At 47.4% G+C, this 21507-nt stretch overlaps 1 protein-coding gene across 1 annotated transcript in view; it reads right to left on the bottom strand.

The window, feature by feature from the left end:
• LOC134565275 (dehydrogenase/reductase SDR family member 6-like) overlaps positions 1-21507 on the bottom strand; it is a 51929-nt gene that overhangs the window by 15484 nt on the left and 14938 nt on the right. Inside the window, 2 exon segments of the mRNA XM_063424788.1 lie at positions 8941-9021; positions 13278-13379. Of these exon segments, the coding sequence (XP_063280858.1) occupies positions 8941-9021; positions 13278-13379 (183 nt within the window).

The raw sequence follows: 21507 nt of genomic DNA, 5'->3' as shown, positions 1-21507 counted from the left end.
GTCTATCCTTGAAAATCTGATAATTTTACTAATTATATTTTTAGCAATTTAGTTAGTTTACAGAATCCTAAAGAGAGAGATACAGAAAAAGGCATCTTAGAACAAGACCATAATGAAAGCATTGGCACGGAATCCAGCACCTTCGATCCGCAACAACACCCCGGACAAAGCCTATGACAACAGAGGATTTGAAGATGAACATCCAGTATAAACTCTGAAGCCTAATGGACTGTATTAGGTGAAAGCATTTACACTTAGTATATTAGAGGGAAAATACTTTCAAAGGGGGGAATGTTGGTGGAGGGTTAAAAAATATAATTTCTGTATAAGTTAACCACGGGGTTAAGTTGAGGTATGTATGGGGGAGGAAGGTAGAGAACGTACAACTGGAACTTGACACAGCTCGGCTTTGGAACAAGCGTCAGCTTCTGCAACCAGCTCCATGCCATTGTAATGACCGAATCAAGTGTGAGTGCAACTCAGGGGATAATTGAGAAGCATTGTTTTAAACAAATCAAGTGTGGATCAGGGTAGAAGAGTAGGTATGATTTAAGATAGTAACTAAGGACTAGGATAATCAGTATCTAGGGGTGGAGGTTAGTTAACATGTGTATAATTTAAACTATAAAAATCACAAATCGACTCTGTATTTTTGGGCACAAGATTTGGGCACTGTATGCCCCTGTGTCCCCACGCGTTTGAATAAAGAACCGCATATGATCGCCTTCGTGTAGTTATATGTTTTCCTACGCTAACACCTGTATGTGACATTCTGTGTTCATATCGCAGGCATGCATGCCATATGCAAAACCTCCCTCCCTCTCATTTGAATTTTTTTCCTCTGGTGAAATTAGGCAGCACAAGAGCACACACACTGCCTGGACACAGCTGTGTGAGGAGCTACTGTGTGTGGCACAACACAAGCTGTGCAGGCTACAGGAACATACCTGGGCACTGCAGGCCCACTCCGCCAAGGAGTTTTACTGTCTGTCAACAGCTTTACTCATTTATGCATTAAACATAGCAAGAGGACATGATACAGCTGGTGAGAAGAACCTGGAGCTTCATTTCCAGTTTCACTGACATCACAGCACTTCAAAATATTGTACTCATCTAAGCAAGTATAAAACCTCCTCTAGTAAAGTAACCTGAAAAGATTTTAAAGATGTCAGAATTAACATTATTTTCATCTCCCATTTCTGTTTTGCATTTTTATGTAAAATAAAATAGGATGTTGATGTGAAAAAAGTTATGATTGAATCAGAAAAACTCCCTGCAGAAAAATTATTCCTTGTTGTGAATTTATTTTCTCAGGTTTCAATTATCTTGAGATAAAGGAAGGAGAAGAAAGAAATCCTTTGGACTACCAGTAGTAGGGAATTGCTGTAATGTTTTCTTTGGAAAATGCTTTCATTGTGCGAGATACTAAGAAACAGTGCAGCAATAATTTTGCAAAGAGATTACTATTCTACTGTAAAATGATGTCTGGATTAGGATTCCTGTTTGGTATTATTAAACCCAAATTTTAAGTAACTGTGACAGAAGGGTCTGAAGGACAAAAAACTGACTCTGTAGGCATACAGTTCTCTGACCCACAAAGAATTAAGAAGAGAGCCTTAGTTAATTTCACCTCAGCCAGTCTGGGGAATTTTGCACCTTTTCAGAGAGGACCAGAAAAAGTCATTTGGAAAAGCTACAGATTTTGAATGTGACACAGTTTATTTGTTCCCAATCCAAACATGTCTGCCATACAGATAATACTTGATGGTTTAAACAACACAAAATATGCAGGAAGAAAAGAAGGAAGGATATCTTAGCCAGAAGAGCAGGGAGAGGGGGAAGTGTTTGTATTTTAATTAATCCAAAAATTTTACTCCCGATGACAGCAAAGAAATAAAGAAACAATTCCAAAGAGATTTCCACCTGGGAAACACTCAGCCCCAGTTATGGACCAAACCACAGCCCAAACCATGACCACAAATGCAACTGGAACAAAACAAATAATATTTACTATTTAATCATCTCTCAGAAACAACTTTGCTGTTAGATAACATTTGTTTTGCTATTAAAGAAAAAAGTTAACCATGACTTTTAGAAATGAAATTACTTACCTTAAAAATTAGTTTGTGTCAATGCAGTTAATCTTTGACGGACCCTAAACTGATGTTCTGATTTTATAGATGCTAAAATATTTTAAAATTGGTAACAGGAACATCATTAAATATCAAAATAAATATAGTGAGCCTTGGTCTGCTGTGAAAAGCACTTCTCAGGTTCCAAACTTAAAGCAAAGACTTTCACTAACTTATCTTGCCTTTGCTTATCTTCCTTCAGCTACTTCAGAACCACAGTAAAATCTACTGCTGAACAGCCTAGCATATCTTCAAACTGATGACTGCAGCTCCAGTCTAATTTTTAAAATGAATCACTGAATATAATTTTTTGGCTGAATGTGTTTGTGCAACACATTGTTATCCCTGGGAAAAAAATTCTGAAGAGGGTCACGTCTCTGGACATCTCAAGTACAAATACTTCCCTTGACACAGCAATCAAAGCAGGATAATACAGAGGGGGAAAAAATCCTGAGAAATATTATGAGAATAGTGTGTGAAAGTATGTCTTAGGTTATGTAACCAAAAAAATGTGTATTCTATTTCATCTGTAGAAAGCAGTTCAAGAGATGGGGTTTTTTTTTCCTTTATCTCTTGTAACTCCATGGGGGGAGGGGGTGGATGCCTTCTGTTAATGGGCCAGCTGTTAAAACCAGGGAGGGCAATGTTCCTTATCTCTTCCACAACCCATCCTCCCTCCAGGGAGATATCTGCTGCTAATGAGCCATTAAGGCTCACCACATGACTGATAAAATTAAATCATTCCATTGTGAAATGCTCCACCGAGGGGGAGGAGCCAAGCATTGCTACCTGAATAAAACCTGAGATTCAGAACATCAGAGGGTCCTCTTTTCCACTGGATTCTCAGAGCAAGACCAGACTCATCTCACCGCCACTTCAGGATCAGCTCTACTCCAACAGAACCACATCTGTCACTCCAGGAGGACTTATCTGGACTGCTTCCAATACCCTGGCCGACAGGGTGTCAGGTCGTATTCCTGACTCCGTCTGGGTTTTCTAGGACTTTTGTTTGCTTGCTTGTTTGGTTTTTTGTTTGTTTGTTTGTTTTGTCCCTGTGTCCCCATTTTATCTGGGTAGGGAATGGTTGGCTCCTCCCCTCTGGGTAGTGCATCTCACAATGGGATGATGTAATGTGTCATGTCATTGGTGAGCCTTAATGGCCTATTAACAGAAGATATTCCCCAGAGGGTGGACAAAGCTGATGAAAGAGATAAGAAACATTGCCTCACCTGGTTTTAACAGATGGTCTGCTATCAGAAGGCATCCACCTTCCTCCCCCTGGAGTTACAAGAGATTAAAAAAAAAAAAACATCTCCCAACCGCTTTCTACAGATGAACTAGAATATACATTTTTTTGTTTGGTTACATAACCCAAGACAAGTTTTTAGGTTATAACATAATAGTAAAATAGAAACTATGTTATTTAAAGATGCTTTTGTAATTAGCTAGAGAAATGGAGAAGATAAACAAGGAATTTTTTTCACAGTATCCTGCTGGATAAGGGATGGCAGCAATGACTAAAACAGACTAGTTTTCCCGTGGTATCCAACTCCTACACCCTCCTGAACCAAATCTCCCCTGAGGACACCTGGTATAGTGTTATAGATCTTAAGGATGCATTTTGGACCTGTCCCTGAGCTGAAGATAGCCAAGATATTTTTGCATTTCAATGGGAGGATCCTGAGACCCATAGAAAACAACAATTCCGATGGACATTCCTGCCCCAAGGGTTCACTGACTCGCCCAACTTGTTTGGTCAGGCTTTAGGGCAGCTACTAAGTCAGTCTACCCCACCAGAAGGGACAAAGCTTTTGCAATATGTGGATGACTTGTTAGTTGCTGGACCTAGGGAGGAGGATGTGAGGGCAAGTACCACAGAGTTGTTAAATGTCTTGGGGAAGAAGGGATTGAAAGTATCAAAGTCCAAATAACAATTTGCTGAACAAGAGGTAAAATACCTAGGACACTGGCTTATAAGGGGGAAAAAGAAACTAGACCCGGATAGGGTTGCTGGAATTATTTCATTGCCACCCCCACGATCTAAAAGGGAGTTCGGGCAATTGTTGGGACTTTTGGGTTATTGTAGACAATGGATTGAGAGCTATAGTGAGAAGGTGAAGTTTCTGTATGAGAAACTGACCACTAAAAGGGTAAAGTGGACAGAGCAGGATGAGACAAAATTTGAGGAATTGAAAGGAACCCTTGTGACTGCCCCTGTACTAAGTCTCCCCAATATAAGAAAGCAATTCCAGCTGTTTGTAAACGCAAGCAACCACACAGTGTATGGGTTGTTAACCCAGGACTGGGCAGGAACCAGAAAACTCGTGGGATATGTGTCAAAGCTTTTAGACCCTGTGAGCCAAGGCTGGCCAACTTGTCTGCAAGCAATAGTGGCGGTAGTACTAATGGTAGAGGAAGCCAAAAAAGTTACCTTTGGGGCACCTCTGGTGGTGTATACGGTGCATAATGTTAGGAGTATCTTACAACAAAAGGCAGACAAGTGGCTCACTGATGCCAGGCTGCTAAAATACGAAGCTATACTTATTGATTCCCCCGAGCTGGAATTGCAAACTGCTGCAGTCCAAAACCCCGCCCAGTTCCTGTTTGGGGAATTATCTGAGGAATGCAACCATGACTGCTTGGAAGTAGTGGAATTACAGACAAAAATATGGCTAGATTTAGAAGATGAGGAGCTGGAAGAGGGCGAGAAATGGTTTGTGGATGGATCTGCAAGGGTAGTAGAAGGGAAAAGGAAGTCAGGATATGTTGTTGTGAGCCTCTCCAGAAAGACACATGGAGTCTGGAGTTTGGGGAGATCAGACAGCAGCAGGGAGAAATCTTGCTTTGTTTATTACTTTTTATTTTATACTTCTAGCAAGGTGACTATAGATTGGAGAGTGGGCATTCCCACCTCTCACTACTTTAGTCAAGGGGACTGTCACAGTCTTGTTTGTCCTAGCAAAGAATGTGAAAACAATGGCTATGTTTATAGAACATAGCTAGTGTTTACATGAAAGGAGTGTGAGAAACTGCAAACCTTCTACTTTAATATGAACGTTTAGCAACTAGTAAAATCTCTTAGTAACAAGGATATGCAGTAGTGGATGGAAGGACAGGGGAGGTGATCGAATCAGGACCTTTGAATGCTAGCTGGTCGGCACAGGCTTGCGAACTGTATGCAGTTCTGCAGGCACTGAAAAGGCTAAAAGGTAGACGAGGCACTATTTTCACAGATTTCAGATATGCCTTCGGGTGGTACATACATTCGGAAAGATCTGGGAGGAGCGAGGATTGGTTAGCACTAGAGGAAAAGGACTGATCCATCAAGAGTTAATAAAGCAAATCCTGGAGGCTGTAAGGGGACCCGAGGCTATTGCCATCATGCATGTGAAAGGACATCAAGCAGGGATACAGTTCGCAACCAGGGGAAACAATCTAGCAGATAGAGAGGCAAAAAGGGCAGCTCTTTTAGTGATAAGTACCCCGGAGACCAGGGAAGAAAATGCCTTAGAATATCCCTCTGGACTGACCCCAAAAGAGATAGAGGATTATAAGAAATTGGGGAGCAGGTGGGAAAATGGTAAATGGAGACTGCCAGATGGTAGAGAATTATTATCAAAAGAAAATACGAGGAGGATCCTGAACAGGTTACATCAACAAACTCACGGGGGGCACAGGCATTAGCTGAACATTTTCTGAAATTCTTCAGGTGTAAAGGAATTTATGAATTGGCTAAACAGGAAGTGCTGGGATGTATGGTATGCCAGAAAATAAACCAGACCAGGTCAAGACAAACTCCCTTAGGGAGATGACCCCTGGCATACCATCCATTTGGGAGAATCCAAATAGAATTCACAGAGCCACCCAAGGTAGGGAGGTGCAAATACCTATTGGTAATAGTGGATCAACTCACCCACTGGGTTGAAGCTTTTCCCACTGCCCGAGCAACAGACTGAACCGTAGCCAGAATTTTGCTAGAAGAGATCATCCCATGCTACGGTATCATAGATCACATAGATTCGGACCAAGGGACCCATTTCACATCCAAAATTATTAAACAATTGGCAGATACCCTAGGAATTCGATGGGACTATCATACACCCTGGCATCCACAGAGTTCAGGATGGGTAGAAAGGATGAATCAAACTTTAAAAGCTCAGCTGTCTAATTTGATGTTAGAAACTAAATTATCATGGATTAAGTGTCTCCCTCTGGCTTTACTGAACATAAGAACCATGATAAATTCTGATAGTGGATTATCCCCTTTTGGAGTGTTATATGGGATGCCCTATGAGCATGGAATGCCGGTAGGACATCCTATATTAGAGGATATTCAGAGTCAACCATATCTAACAGCAATAAAACAAAAACTTACAAGAAATTAGAAAAAAAGGAATAATAATGCAGAGCACTGCTCTGGGATTTGTAATTCATAACATACAACCAGGACATGAAATATTAATTAAAACTTGGAAAGAAATATCCCTAACCCCTCATTGGGAAGGTCCATTTCTTGTTCTTCTAACAATAGTCATGGCCATAAGAACAGCAGAGAAGGGGGGGGGGACGCACGCCTCAAGAGTGAAAAGAATTGAAACCCGAGAAGAGAAACCTGAGTGGAAAATCACCTCCTCTCCTGGAGATCTGAAAGTCAAGTTACATCGGAGCCGCAGATGACTGAGGGTGGAGCAATCACCTGCTGTCCTGGGGTGACAGGACATTTTCATGCTTTGTATCCCAAATCGTGTTTATCGTGTTTTTGGTTTTTTTTTTTTTGTTGTTGTTTTTTTTCCCTGTTCCCGTGTTCTCAGTTTGTTTTGTCTGTGGCTGAGCCCCTCCCCCAGCTGCTTGCTTTTGGCTTGCTTGCTGCTAGCTTTAGGCTGCTTTGCCGGCTTTGCTCTCTTGCTTTCTGCTTTTTGCTTGCTTTTTTTTTTTTGCCATTTTTCTGCTTTTGTGTTTCCCCTTCTTTCCTTCCTCCCTTCCCTGAAGACATCAGACCTGCTTCGGGCCCTGATTCGGGAACATCAAGGGAAAACCCCCCGGAGTCTGCACCTGAAAGAAGCTTTGGCACCCTCCCTAGCAGAGACTGCTCACCCTCTCTTGGACTGGTGAAAACATTTGTTGTCATCTCAGACTGTTTTTCTTGTGTTGGGGAGTGTTTTTTCGTTGTTTCGCAATAAACAAGTTTTTTCCACTTTTCCTCTGAGGAAATTCCTCCCGAACCAAGTGGTGGGGGAGGGAGTTGTGGGGATTTTCCTCTAAATTTGTCCTAAACCAGGACAAACGTTTCTTGGTGGCTCGTACGGGGAGGGGGCGATCATACAAAGTGGAAAAAACTTTATTCTAATAATATTTTGGTTTCTGTTGTTTTGTGGGCATATTGGTATGTCTCTTTTTGAAGGTATAATGTCATTTGGAGTGAAAGCCTGCCTCTATTTCTGGTCATTAGGGTTCTTTGAAGTTTTAATACATTTTTGGTTGTTAGGTTTTTTCTCTTATCCAGCAATAGCTCCAATATTGTCCCTGATGCATAGCTTTTGTAACCGTGGGGCCCTAACCAGAATATTTATCGGGCTGGGCTTGGTTGTGATGATTTGCAAGAGGTTTATAAAAATTTTGCTATCAGTTCCAGGAATGTATGGTTCATGGTTGTGGTTGTGTACTCAGTTTGTTAGGGGAGAAGCAGGGGAGGAGGCTTTTCAGCCTTTGCTTTCCTTCTTCTCCTCCGAATTGTTTACATCTCTATTAGAAAATGTTTGGTCCTCCCTGACTGCCAAGGACACCATCTTTCTGGCATTTAATTTAGTAAGCTTTCTCTATACTGTCTGCAGTTTATATAAGATGAAGGCTGAGATTTCTAGAGGGGCTGGTGAGACTCCTGATTTAGGAGTAAAACCAAGGGTGAATAATCCTGAGTGGTGTGGGAAATGGGAGGATATGGGCCAAATTTTAAAGGAGTTTTCTGACCCTGTAGTCTGGGACTTTCCATCTGAACAAATCCAGAACCCAGCTGAGGTGGTAAAGTATCTGAAAGAGAGGTGCCATGGTAACACTAAGGAGGAAAGGATCATTGCAGTGAGCTGGGCCCTGGCACATGCTTATCGCACCCTGCTAGATACTGTGGGGCAGTCCGTCGGTGTGCTCACAGAAAGCCAACGGGCTCTGTCGCCGCTGGCCCAGACACAGCGACAGGGTGGTAGGGGGTCAGTGTGCGAGCAACGCAGGCAGTACTGACTCCTGTGGGTTCTTTGCCTGGCAGAGGCTTATGCGAGCGATGGAGATTCGACGGGCAGTGGAAAGAAAGGAGGAAACAACTTCAGACGAACAGAGGGTTTATTGCAAACACCTCCTCAGCCCGAAACTGTTCGGGGGGAGAGGGGTGCGGGGGGTTTTTGTCCGAAGGATTCGGAGGGGGGACAAAGGGGGTGGCCAGCCACTGCCAGCCAACCGGGGCAGGTTGCCAGGGGATACAGGTGTAATAGAACATCACTTGGACTAATCAGGGGAAAAATAGGAGGGATTTACAAAGGCGGGAGAAATGACAGGCAGCTAACCGTGTGCCGCATGACAGGTGCCGGAGTCATGTGAGTTAAACAAAGGAACAATCGAGGGGTGGGGTACAGGGAACCCAACAAGTACAAAAGTATAGAAAGCCTAACCGATTAAATTAACACACTGCCACATCTCCCCGTTTTCTTTTTACTAAAAGAACAGAAGTGAGGGGGGTCCGGCAGATGCTCAGAGTCCAGGTAACATTTGGCAGATCGAGGTTGTTGAGCTGGCCACTAATCGTCTGCGAGGCTTTCACCGTCACTGTCTTCTTCAAGCTCTTTTTCAAGCTCCTTCAACTCGTCTTCAGGAGCCATGGCCTTGGCGACCCGAGCAGCAGCTGGAGAGGGGGTAGATGTGGAACTTAAAACTAACTTAATTAACGATCTCCTGATTAGTCCGAAAGCAAGACAAACAATTAAAATAATAAACAAAATCAACAGACATGTTTTTAAAATGGACCCAGCCCATCCAGATAAACCCCAACCTTTAAAAATGTTGCTCATCCAATCACCTGTCTCTCTTTTGATGTCACTGATCATATTTTGCATCTGTGCAATGAGTTTTCGAGTGCTCTCAGCCCGAGTCGACAGATTAAAACAACATAGACCCTCAAACTCCTCATACGTGTGATCGTGGAGAAGTATGATGTAGTCTATGGCTGCCAGATTTTGGAGGGAAGCTTGCCTCATTATTTCTTCGTCCTCCAGGAGGTTGAATAGGGTTTTGGAGGTTAAATTTGCTTGTTTCGCCACCCAACATTTTAAACGTCCCAATTCCCCCACGGCCTTAGCAAAGGAGACCCATGGGGCAAAATTTGTGATTGCGACCTCTTTAGTTTTGTTCCAATGAATAATTTCCGAATCGCAATCCGGGTCTAACTTTCTAAGGTCTCTTTTGGAAACTGCCAATCCATGTGCACCACTTTGTCTCTTTTGTTTTTCTTTCCAATCCATGATTTGCATCTTGTTGGGTGTGAACAGTCCTACCTTTCCTAGGGTGCACGGACCTCCAGAAAGACGAGAGGGGATACCTCCCCAAGCCCGATCTCTGCAGATCAGAAAGACTCCCTCGGGTAACTTTTTGGGGTGGTTGTGAATTTGAGGGGGAAGAACTCCCTTGGCCAACTTCTTGCACCACGAGTGGGCTCTGTCTAGCACTTTAGATTGAAAAGCGTGCTTGGTGCGGTTGTCTAAAGCGTCGGCCGAATTGGTAATATGAATGCAGGCGGGAGCTGTAGTTGCTCCGAGGAGCCGCAGCTCTCTGGGTTCCTCTTTCATATCTGGCAGGGAAAGCACAAAATTCTTCCAGCCAATAAAAGGATTAAATTGGGAGGTCTTACTGATGCAGTGGGCACAATGGAGAAGTCTTTCAGGCATTTCCCACTGTCTAAAGGGAATCCCCATGAGGCATGTGGACATCGGGTCTGAGGCTGATGCTTGATTGAGACAGATGTGATCCTGTCCCATAGATTCTGCGAGCAGAGCCCACACGTTGGCTCGCGACTGTGGGACGGTCCAAGCTTGGGTGAATGTTAGCAGCTTGGTCAGAAAGAGCACGGTCGGGAGGCTTAGCATCTTGGGTCCGGGTTTGAAAAACAAAACTGGGGGACCAAAAATTATTAATTTGGGTCACAGAAATAGGTAAAGGACAGGTCATGGTCCCATTCCCACAGGATGGGAAGAGAGGGTCTGGAGGAGACTCGCCTTCGACGGCGCAATGCCGCTGAAGCCACCTGCGGGACGCTGTCGTCACGCTCCCTCTTCCTTTTAATGAATGGTTTTACCCATTTGGCAGGTATCCATTTGATCCCGGTAGGCGTGAGGACACAGGCGTACCCACGCCCCCACGTGACCAGGTCAAATGGACCCTCCACCTTCCCTGACTCAGGCGATCTCACCAGCACCGGGGGCTTGGGATCGAACTGCCACTCCTTGTTGCACCCAAAGTGTATGGTAATGGGCGGATTGGGATTTTCAAAGGAACAATTTAGAAAATTGATGACATAAAGGGCTCGGGCCAATCTGATTGCAGGCGGTTCCACCTTTAATACCTGTTGCTGTTGTTTAAGGACCCTCTTGATCTCTTGGTGGGTCCTCTCTACGATTGCTTGGCCTGTGGGGGAGTGGGGGATGCCTGTCTTGTGCCCCACTCCCCATTGCTGCAGGAAGCCAGCAAATTCCTTGGACTTGTACGCAGGGCCATTATCTGTTTTGATCCCCTTGGGGATGCCCATGAATGAGAAGGCCTGAACAAAGTGTTGGATAACATGTTGGGCCCTCTCACCTGCGTGCGCAGAGGCATAGACAGCGCCAGAGAAGGTATCAACGGAGACGTGAACGTACTTCAGTCTCCCAAATGATGGAATGTGGGTGTCATCTGTCTGCCAGAGTTCACAGCTCTCTAACCCGCGAGGGTTGACTCCGGCATGCAGGGTAGGCACAGCGTGGGACTGGCAGGAAGGACACGAGCCAACAATCGCCTTAGCTTGTTGACGTGTGAGGTTAAAACGTCTAGCTAAGCTAGGCGCGTTCTGATGGAACAGCTGATGGCTGAGCTTGGCCTGCTCAAAAACGTCAGGCAATGGGGCTATCGCTACAGGGGCAGCAAGAGCGTCAGCCCTCCTGTTACCCTCAGCAATAAACCCAGGCAATTCCGTGTGCGACCTGGTATGCATCACATAAAATGGTTGCTCTCGGTGGGAGACAAGTTTGACCAATTTCGAGAGCTGCTCATACAGAGCTGTGTTGGACACCTCTTGTAAAATTGCCTGATCTGCTCTAGATACCACCCCCGCTACGTATGAGGAGTCGGTTACAATATTGAGAGGTCCAGAGAATCTCTCAAGTGCTCTGACGACAGCGGCCAACTCGGCTATTTGAGGTGAACCCTCAACTACTTTAATATCTGCCTCCCACTGCCGAGTTTCAGGGTCCTCCCAAGTCATCACTGACTTGTGAGAACTCCCGGACGCATCAGTAAAAACTGTCATCGCATCGAGAGGTCTCCTGCTCTGGACACTCTTTAAAGCCAATTTAAATGTTACGTCTGAATTAAATAGTTTGTGGGCCGGCCGATGAATTGAAATTTGGCCCGTAAAGGAATCTAGAGCGAATTGAAGTGCTTCATTTTCCTGAAGTAGGTGTTCCAACATGGGTTTGGTCATTTGGCCTGTTGACAATCCAATTGGCATGTGAATACATTCAAAGTCGCACCCTGCCAAATCTTTCATCCGCGTTCTTGCTTTGCGGACGAGCTCAGCCATAAGCTCTTGTGGCTGTGTCATTCTTTTGGGCCGATGGTGGCTGAGAAAGACCCACTCTATAATAAGAAGAGGGTCCTTTCTGCCTTGGCCCTTGGTGTTGTGTGCTGATGTTTTTGCACCCGTGTCCCATTGAAAAATGATCCCATGTAGATGTGGCAGCTTACCCAGAATGATGAACCAAAAGGGAAGCTTGGGATCGCATCTGTGTGCCTGTCGCGATGTCATTGCCTGCTGGACCATCTCCAACGCTGCTTTTGCCTCTGTGGTAAGCACCCTAGGAGAACTGAGCTCCCCTCCCCCTTTCAATAAATTGAAAAGAGGGGCTAGATCCTCGGTGGTCAGACCTAGCCAAGGCCTTACCCAATTCAAGGCACCGCAAAGCTGATGGGCGTCCGCAAGGGTACGGATATTTGTCCGAATTTCCAATTTTTGAGGCACAATGGTCCTCTTACCAATCTCCAGGCCCAGGTACTTCCAGGGTGGCATCCTTTGGATCTTATCTTTTTGCAGCTCGAACCCTGCAGCAACTAACGAATTGGTTACAAGGTCAAGCGCTCGCGTAAGTTCATCTTCGGTCGGCGCGCAAACGAGGATGTCATCCATATAGTGGTGGATGACAACCCCCTCCGTGGCTGCGCGCACAGGGGACAGCAAGGAAGAGACGTACTGCTGACACATCACTGGGGAGGCTTTCAACCCTTGCGGGAGAACTCTCCAGTGGTACCTCTTCCTTGGGGCCGCCCGGTTGATGGAAGGAACCGAGAAGGCGAAACGCGGGGCATCGTCTGGGTGTAGAGGAATTTGGAAAAAGCAATCTTTTATGTCAATTACAGCCAGATTCCAATTTCGTGGCAGCATGGTTGGGGAAGGCATTCCAGGTTGGAGAGACCCCATATCTTCAATTACTTCGTTAATTTGGCGGAGGTCGTGGAGGAGGCGCCATCATTTTTTGTCACTCTTTCGAATGACAAAAACGGGCGAGTTCCATGGAGAATTGGTCTCCACGATGTGACCTTTAGCTAATTGCTCCTCCACGAGCTCCTCAAGCGCCTGTAATTTCTCTTTTGTTAGCGGCCACTGCTCAACCCAGACTGGTTTATCTGTCGTCCAATTCAGTTTGAGGGTCGGGCGCTTCTCAGCAGCCGCTGCCTGAAAATTTTGCAAGGGGTCGGGAATTTCAGTTGTGACCCCCCACTGAGCCATGAGGTCTCTTCCAAGCAGGGGTTCCTTGTAATCTAAAACAAAAGGACGGATGGCAGCCAATTGTCCTTTTGGCCCCGTAATTTTTACCACGTTTTCTGACTGTTTTGCGGATTGGAACCCTCCTACACCTTGGATCTGTCCGTCCACGTCGTCTAGGGTCCAGTGCGACGGCCATTCCGTGGTCGGAATGAGCGTAATATCTGCCCCCATGTCAAAAACAAGATCTTTATCTACCGATTCATCTCCCACAGTGAGCGTACATCGCACTAAGGGCTTACGGGTGGAAATGTGATGTACAGCATTTACAGTAAAGGTAAGATGTTCTGGGTCACCATAAGGAATTGCTTGTGCGATGACCTGGCCCTTGGGTAAAAATGTGGGCGGATGAGTGCAGCGCAGCCAGAGAATGAGGGCCCTGGGGTTGTTGTGAAGTGTCCCCGGGACTACCTCAATCTCCTGCGGAGTATATTTGCAATCACCGACGACTATGAACTTACCTTCGCCGGTCATTGGCCACTGATGTAACTTCTTTGGGTCTATGGTCACATAATGGAAGTCCCTATCCGTCAGGTACAATGGTTTGGTGAGATGCAACCTGTAGGGTTCAAAAAAGGAAGAGGTAGTGAGAATAGGTTTTGCTATATCATGTTCAGGTGTTCTTGAGTCTGGTGTAGAATGTCCATCCAATTGACCCCCTTTGGAGTTCCCTGCCCGGTCCACCCGATTGGGGTCGTCGGGCTGGGTGGACCCGCGCTCCCCTTTCAGTTTTTTTGCTGTGCCTGGGAAGGCACCGGTGTTCCTGGAGATGTATTTTGAGTCCGCTGTAGTGAAGGTTTCTTAGGGCAGTTGGCAGTCCAGTGTCCTTCCTCCTTGCAGAAAAAGCAGCGACCAGGGCGGTTGCCGAAGGAGGGTCGCCACCGAGGCGGACGATGTCGAGGCTGTTGGGATGATTCTGCAGCACGCCCAGCCTTGGGCGGAAAGGTTGCCTGGGAGGGTGGTGGGTTCCTCCGGGCAAGGAAGGGCACCTTCATCTGGCACACCTGGAGCATTGACTGGAGAGTGCGGGGCGGATCTAGGGGAAGACTCAAAATTGCCTGTTTACACAGGTCGTTAGCATTAACAAAAACAAGCTCCCCTATAATACCTTCCCGTGCACTTTCTGTTTGAACTTGAACTTCCACTGCTCTGGTGAGCCGCTCTACAAAGGCAACAAATGATTCAGAAGGTCCCTGCCTAATGGTGGTATAGGGTGGTGATGGTGCGTCTGGCTGCAAACAAAGGAAAGCCTTGCAGGCTATATTTTTTATAATTGAAAGGACTGCTGAGGGTATTAGAGCTGCCTGGGACTCAGGGGAAACATAGGAACCTTCACCAGCAAGCAACTCAAGAGAGAGGGGATTGCCCTCTTCATCGATGGCTGGAAAGGGCAACTGAGGCATTGCTTCTCGCAGGGCCTGTTTGAATGCTGCGTCCCAGAGCTTAAACTCTGTGCCATTCATCAGGCAAGAGAAAAGCTGCCGGAGGTCTGCTGGAACAACATGGACACCTGCGAGATCAGCAGTGAGGAGGCCACGGAAGTAGGGACTCTCCCTGCCATATTCCTTGTGCGCCTTGCATAAATCCCGAATGATGCTTTGGGAAAAAGCATGCCAATTGGGTTTTGGTGTGTCACCACCATGTGTTCTGCGGTAGGTGACAGGCGCAGCAGAGAGAGTGACCTCTGGCTCACCCTCGCTCATTTCTTCTGGTTCCCAACCATGGGAACCAGAAGAGAGGGCGTGGGAAAATTGCTGGCAAGATGGCGTCCTTCCGGGGCGGGGAGAGGGACTCGGCCCCGCCTCAGGGGCGTGTCGAGGGGGGCAGGGCGAGTGGGCGGGACCTTTGGGGAGGTGGGAGGGGTCTGGGGAGGGGCTATGGGAGGGGCGGAGGGAGGAGCTGAGGGAAGGAAGGGGTTGGAGGGAAGAAAGGGGTTCAGGGGATGGGGGAAGGGTGGCAGCCACGTGGAGGAGTGGACGCCATTAGGTGGGTCACTGCCGCCATTTTGTGGCCAGTGAGACGCATTTAAATTAAACTGAACCTTGGGTTTGCAATTCGGGGAAGCAGGGGGAAGGAAAGGTCCTCGGTCAGCTTGGCCAGAGCTTTCCGAGGGGTCCCCAGCAGTCTGTCCCAGGCTACTGGGGCTCGGGGGCCGGGAATTTTTCGGAGAGTCTGGGCGGACAACTCTCTGAGTTGCCGCTTTCCTCAAAATTCCCTTTCTCAGGGCAGAGGGGCTGGGACTGGGTTGAAGGGAAACCGGGGCTAGCTGGGGTTCCTGAGAGCTTTTCTGCAATCCCTTTTTCGTCGCTGCCGTCTTTAATTGCAAAATTAAAAAGGCTAATTTCTGTGTGTTCTTTTCCCCGGCATTACCTAATTGTAACAGTTTCTTTTCCACCAGCTCCCAAAACCGGGAGGTATGTACCATCGGCGGGGATGCCGTCGGGTAGTGCAGGAAAAGCCATCGGACCAGCTTTTTTAAACAATCCTTAGAGAACTTAACTTTATTAACTTCTAATAGCGCAACACAACTGTAAAACACTCCTTTCTGGGAAGCAGACAGAGAAGCACCCATTCTGCCTGCGTGATTTCTGGAGCTAGCAAACGAAAGACGCAAAGGAAAAAACCCGCTGCCGCGCGCTTTTTAAAACTGATGTTTCACGCGCCCGACCGCTCTGCAAAATGCCGGCGCACCCGGCGAAACCGAAACTGGCTGGCCGGCAAAAACCCGCGCCTGCCGGCAGCCGCGCCGTGCGAGCCCGCGCTCGCACACAAAAATAAAAGCTTTAAATCAAGCGAGGGAACGGAAAACCGCCGGGGGGGGTGAGCCCAGGACAGGGGCGAAAAAACCCAAGTCCCGGGAGTCGCGCGACCTCAGCGAGGGGGGGCTGTCCCCCACAGGCTGCCAGAAAGGGAAACGCCGTCCCCACTGACCCGCCCCGCGGACTAGGGGGGTCTGCTTACTTACGAACCCCTGGCGTGGTGCTCCAAAGCTGCTCCAGAAGATCCACCACCGGAGAAGGACCGTCTTCGGGACGCCGCGGAGACGGCTGCCCTCCTCTTCCCCGGGGAGCAGTCCCTCGCGGAGGGCGCTCAAACCCAGGCCGATGTGACGTCCAGGGATTATTTCAGGTGAGCTCAGCTCCTTGCTGAGACGCACCAATCCTGCCCGTGGGCTCCGTAAAGGCGCTGAAAGCCCCTTTCCAGTGCCAGACGGTGGGCGCCACACCTCCGTCGGTGTGCTCACAGAAAGCCAACGGGCTCTGTCGCCACTGGCCCAGACACAGCGACAGGGTGGTAGGGGGTCAGTGTGCGAGCAACGCAGGCAGTACTGACTCCTGTGGGTTCTTTGCCTGGCAGAGGCTTATGCGAGCGATGGAGATTCGACGGGCAGTGGAAAGAAAGGAGGAAACAATTTCAGACGAACAGAGGGTTTATTGCAAACACCTCCTCAGCCCGAAACTGTTCGGGGGCAGAGGGGTGCGGGGGGTTTTTGTCCGAAGGATTCGGAGGGGGGACAAAGGGGGTGGCCAGCCACTGCCAGCCAACCAGGGCAGGTTGCCAGGGGATACAGGTGTAATAGAACATCACTTGGACTAATCAGGGGAAAAATAGGAGGGATTTACAAAGGCGGGAGAAATGACAGGCAGCTAACCGTGTGCCGCATGACAGGTGCCGGAGTCATGTGAGTTAAACAAAGGAACAATCGAGGGGTGGGGTACAGGGAACCCAACAAGTACAAAAGTATAGAAAGCCTAACCGATTAAATTAACATACTGCCACAGGGCAGCAGATAGAGGAAAGGGAACAGGGAGATAAATTAGTTACTGTCCCAGTCACTCAGGCTGCAGCAAACATCCCAGGCTCCAGGCCAGTACTTAAACCAGACAGTAAGCCCCAACCAATGGCTGTTGCTGCAAATACAAAAGGTGGAAAGTGTAAAAGCAAGACTGACCGAAGGGTGGAGGATGATGATGATCCAAGAGAAGGACCATCATAAAAATCAGAGACCACAGCAAGTGGCATAGATTCCGGAGCCAATATTGATTCCTTCTCCCTGAAGGACCTTCGAGGCCTAAGGAAGGATTATAGGCGACAGCCTGATGAGTCTATAATTAGTTGGCTAGTCTGCCTTTGGGATGCGGCAGGGGAGGCTACCATTCTGGATGGCACTGAAGCGAGGCATTTAGGATCCCTGTCACATGATTCTGTCATCGACCAAGGCATGATGAGGAGGGCTAGCCCTCACAGCCTCTGGGAATGGGTCCTGGACAGCATAGCACAAAGATACCTGTGTGCAGATGACCTTTATATTCAGCAGACACGGTGGAAGACCATAGAACAGGGGATCCAACGCCTGAGGGAGATGGCAGTGGTAGAGATCATTTTTTCAGATGGTATAACAACTAGGAATCCAGACTTCGTACCGTGCACACCTGTAATATGGAGGAAACTTGTGCGCCTTGGGCCACCTGAATACGCTTCTGCTCTAGCAATAATGAAGCGGGATGAGATATATGAGACTGTGCTCGATATGGCAAAGAAGCTTCGGGCATATGCAGATGCTGTACATGGCCCGACTCATGCCAGAATTGCAGCTGTGGAAACACGACTGCAGAAATTAGAAGATAAAATAGAGGAAAGTCGTAAGAAACTCAGGGAAGGGAGCCCTTGGCCCCGTCAGGACAGGACCAGAGGTGAAGAACGTGCTCTACTCTGCAGCTGGGAACCATGGCCTGTCCTGGAGCCTTTGGCAGAAGGTGCCTTGTGAGACCCGAAGCTGACCACTGGGATTCTGGACTCAGAGCTACAGAGGGTCTGAAGCCAACTACACCCCAACAGAGAAAGAAATCTTGGCCGCATATGAAGGAGTCCAAGCTGCTTCAGAAGTGATTGGTACCGAGGTACAACTCTTCCTGGCACCTCGACTACCCGTGCTGGGGTGGATGTTTAGAGGGAAGGTTCCCTCCACCCACCATGCTACCAATGCTACATGGAGCAAGTGGATTGCCCTCATTACACAGTGCGCCCAAATTGGGAAACTAAATCGTCCTGGGATTCTGGAGGTAATTACCAATTGGCCTGAAGGTGAAAGCTTCAGTCTCACTGGTGAAGAGGGAGAAGAGCAAAGTGACCCGTGCTGAAGAAGCTCCACCATATAACCAACTGCCAGCAGAAGACACACGCTACGGTCTTTTTACTGATGGTTCCTGTCGCCTTGTGGGGATGAACCAGAAGTGGAAAGCAGCCGTGTGGAGCCCCACACGAGAAGTCGCACAAGCTATCGAAGGAGAAGGTGGATCGAGTCAACTCGCGGAGCTCAAAGCTGTTCAGTTGGCCCTGGAGATTGATGAAGCAGAGAAGTGGCCAAAACTTTACCTTTATACTGATTCCTGGATGGTAGCCAATGCTCTGTGGGGATGGCTGAAGAGATGGAAGGAGGCGAACTGGCAGCGCAGAGGAAAACCAATTTGGGCTGCTGAAGAATGGAAAGACATTGCTACCCGGTTAGAGAAACTACCTGTGAAGGTTTGCCATGTAGATGCCCATGTCCCTAGAAGCAGAGCTAATCAGGAGCGGCAGAACAACCAGCAGGTAGATCAGGCTGCAAAGGATAGGGGAGTTGAAGATAGATCTTGACTGGGAGCACAAAGGAGAGCTGTTCCTAGCACGATGGGCCCATGATGCCTCAGGCCACCAGGGTAGAGATGCCACCTATAAGTGGGCACGAGACCGAGGGGTGGATCTAACCATGGACAGCATTTCTCAGGTTATTCATGACTGTGAGACATGTGCTGCCATTAAACAGGCTAAGCGGGTGAAGCCCCTCTGGTATGGGGGGCGGTGGTCCAAGTACAAGTATGAGGAGGCTTGGCAGATTGATTACATCACGCTGCCTCAAACCCGCCAAGGCAAGCGCCATGTACTAACCATGGTAGAAGCCACTACAGGATGGTTGGAAACCTACCCCGTGTCTCATGCTACAGCCCGCAACACCATCCTGGGCCTTGAAAAGCAGGTCCTTTGGAGGCATGGTACTCCTGAGAGGATTGAGTCAGACAATGGGACTCATTTTAAAAATAATCTTATTAACACCTGGGCTAGGGAACATGGCATCGAGTGGGTGTACCACATCCCCTACCATGCACCAGCTGCAGGCAAAGTGGAGAGGTACAATGGATTGTTAAAAACCACTTTGAAAGCACTGGGTGGGGGGGTCTTTCAAGAACTGGGAGCAGCATTTAGCAAGAGCCACCTGGTTAGTTAACACTCGAGGTTCCACCAACCGAGCAGGTCCTGCCCAGTCTGAGCCCCTTAATATAGTAGATGGAGATAAAGTCCCAGTGGCCCATGTCAGAGGTTTGTTGGGGAAGACAGTATGGATTAATCCTGCCTTGAGTACAGGCAAACCCATTCATGGGATTGTCTTTGCTCAAGGACCAGGTTATACCTGGTGGATAATGCAGAAAGATGGGACAACCCGTTGTGTACCTCAGGGGGATCTGATTGTGGGATGATATCACTGTTCGCTGAGCGTTACCACCATTGTCTGTACGTTAGATCATACAGATATGAGACAGAAGGAAACGTGAAAGTGTCAAAGGTCTGAGCAAGTAAGATGGAAGGAAATGTGTAAGTGTGGAAGGTTTGAGCAAGTGAGAAGAAAGGTTTTTTTCATTGTGTTCAGTAACATGTTCACGATATGGGATAAGGGGTGGAATGTCCTGGGGTGACAGGACATTTTCATGCTTTGTATCCCAAATCGTGTGGTGTGGTTTTTTTTGGTTTGTTTGTTTTTTGTTTTTTTTTTTTCCCTGTTCCAGTGTTCTCAGTTTGTTTTGTCTGTGGCTGAGCCCCTCCCCCGGCTGCTTGCTTTTGGCTTGCTTGCTGCTAGCTTTAGGCTGCTTTGCCGGCTTTGCTCTCTTGCTTTCTGCTTTTTGCTTGCTTTTTTTTTTTTTTGCCATTTTTCTGCTTTTGTGTTTCCCCTTCTTTCCTTCCTCCCTTCCCTGAAGACATCAGACCTGATACGGGAACATCAAGGGAAAACCCCCCGGAGTCTGCACCTGAAAGAAGCTTTGGCACCCTCCCCAGCAGAGACTGCTCACCCTCTCTTGGACTGGTGAAAACATTTGTTGTCATCTCGGACTGTTTTTCTTGTGTTGGGGAGTGTTTTTTCGTTGTTTCGCAATAAACAAGTTTTTTCCACTTTCTCCTCTGAGGAAATTCCTCCCGAACCCGGTGGTGGGGGAGGGAGTTGTGGGGATTTTCCTCTAAATTTGTCCTAAACTAGGACACCTGCCCAGAGCCGGAGTGTTTTTGTAACCCATTCATACACTTTAAATGCGAGTATTGTGACAAGATTTGGGTCATGCATTGTAAGTGGGGGTGGAGACCTTCGGGTTTGTGTAGAAGGTGCTTTGAGAAAGAACAGGATCTGACCGTTCGGTTTTTAGAGTACGCCACTCGCCTGGGGGAATTAGAACCAGATTCGGCTGAGTGGTATTTTATATACTTACACGGGGTAAGGGGTAAATTAGGTTCTAAAGCTCAAGTAATAGCCACTGAGTGTTGGAGGACCAACAAGGTACCTTGCATTGCAGATCCAGTAAAGCTATCCAGGTGAGGCATATTTAAAAGACGATATGCTGTTCGCACTAGTCAGAGGCTCCAAGTGGAAAATCCTTGCTGCCGTGAAGACGGGTACCCTCGCCGCTGGTTGCAACCCAGTGGGCAGAGGCTTAGGCAGAGGGATGTACCTGTGGATAATTCTGCTAGTCCTGGACAAAGCCGTGTGCCTGATAATGGGTCGACCTAATGAAACCCAGCCTAGTTGGGAAAGGCAATTAAAGCGATTCCCCCTGGAAGTTATTAAATATTGGATCACAGATAAATTAGGGTACTATCCCTATAAAGACACTCAGTGCTGGGGTTTTCCACCAACAAAAGGAAGGAGACAGATAAACGAAAAGGCGTCATCTGCAAGCCATTGGTCAGACCTGATGCCAAACCAAGAAGATAAGATATGTAAAAGGGAGTTTTTTGTTCAACCAGAGGACAGAGTGGCAAGGGGACAATTATATGATTTAACAGCACGGATGCAGGAGGAAAAAGGGAAATGTAACTATCAGACTTACATTCAGGAAGGATTGCTAGACTTACAGGTAGCAATGGAAATGGGAAATCTAACCCTGGATATTTTACCAATAATAACTAAAAATCAACCTGAAATGAGGAACAGTATACATCAACATCGGGCCACAGTAAATTATATATTAGAAAAAGGGAGGGTACTTTCTAAAAAGGTAAAAAGAACAGAATGCCAAG

Source organism: Prinia subflava (genome assembly GCF_021018805.1).
Source record: "Prinia subflava isolate CZ2003 ecotype Zambia chromosome W unlocalized genomic scaffold, Cam_Psub_1.2 scaffold_51_NEW, whole genome shotgun sequence".
Classification (NCBI taxonomy): domain Eukaryota; kingdom Metazoa; phylum Chordata; class Aves; order Passeriformes; family Cisticolidae; genus Prinia; species Prinia subflava.
This window is presented reverse-complemented; position numbering and strand designations above follow the sequence as displayed.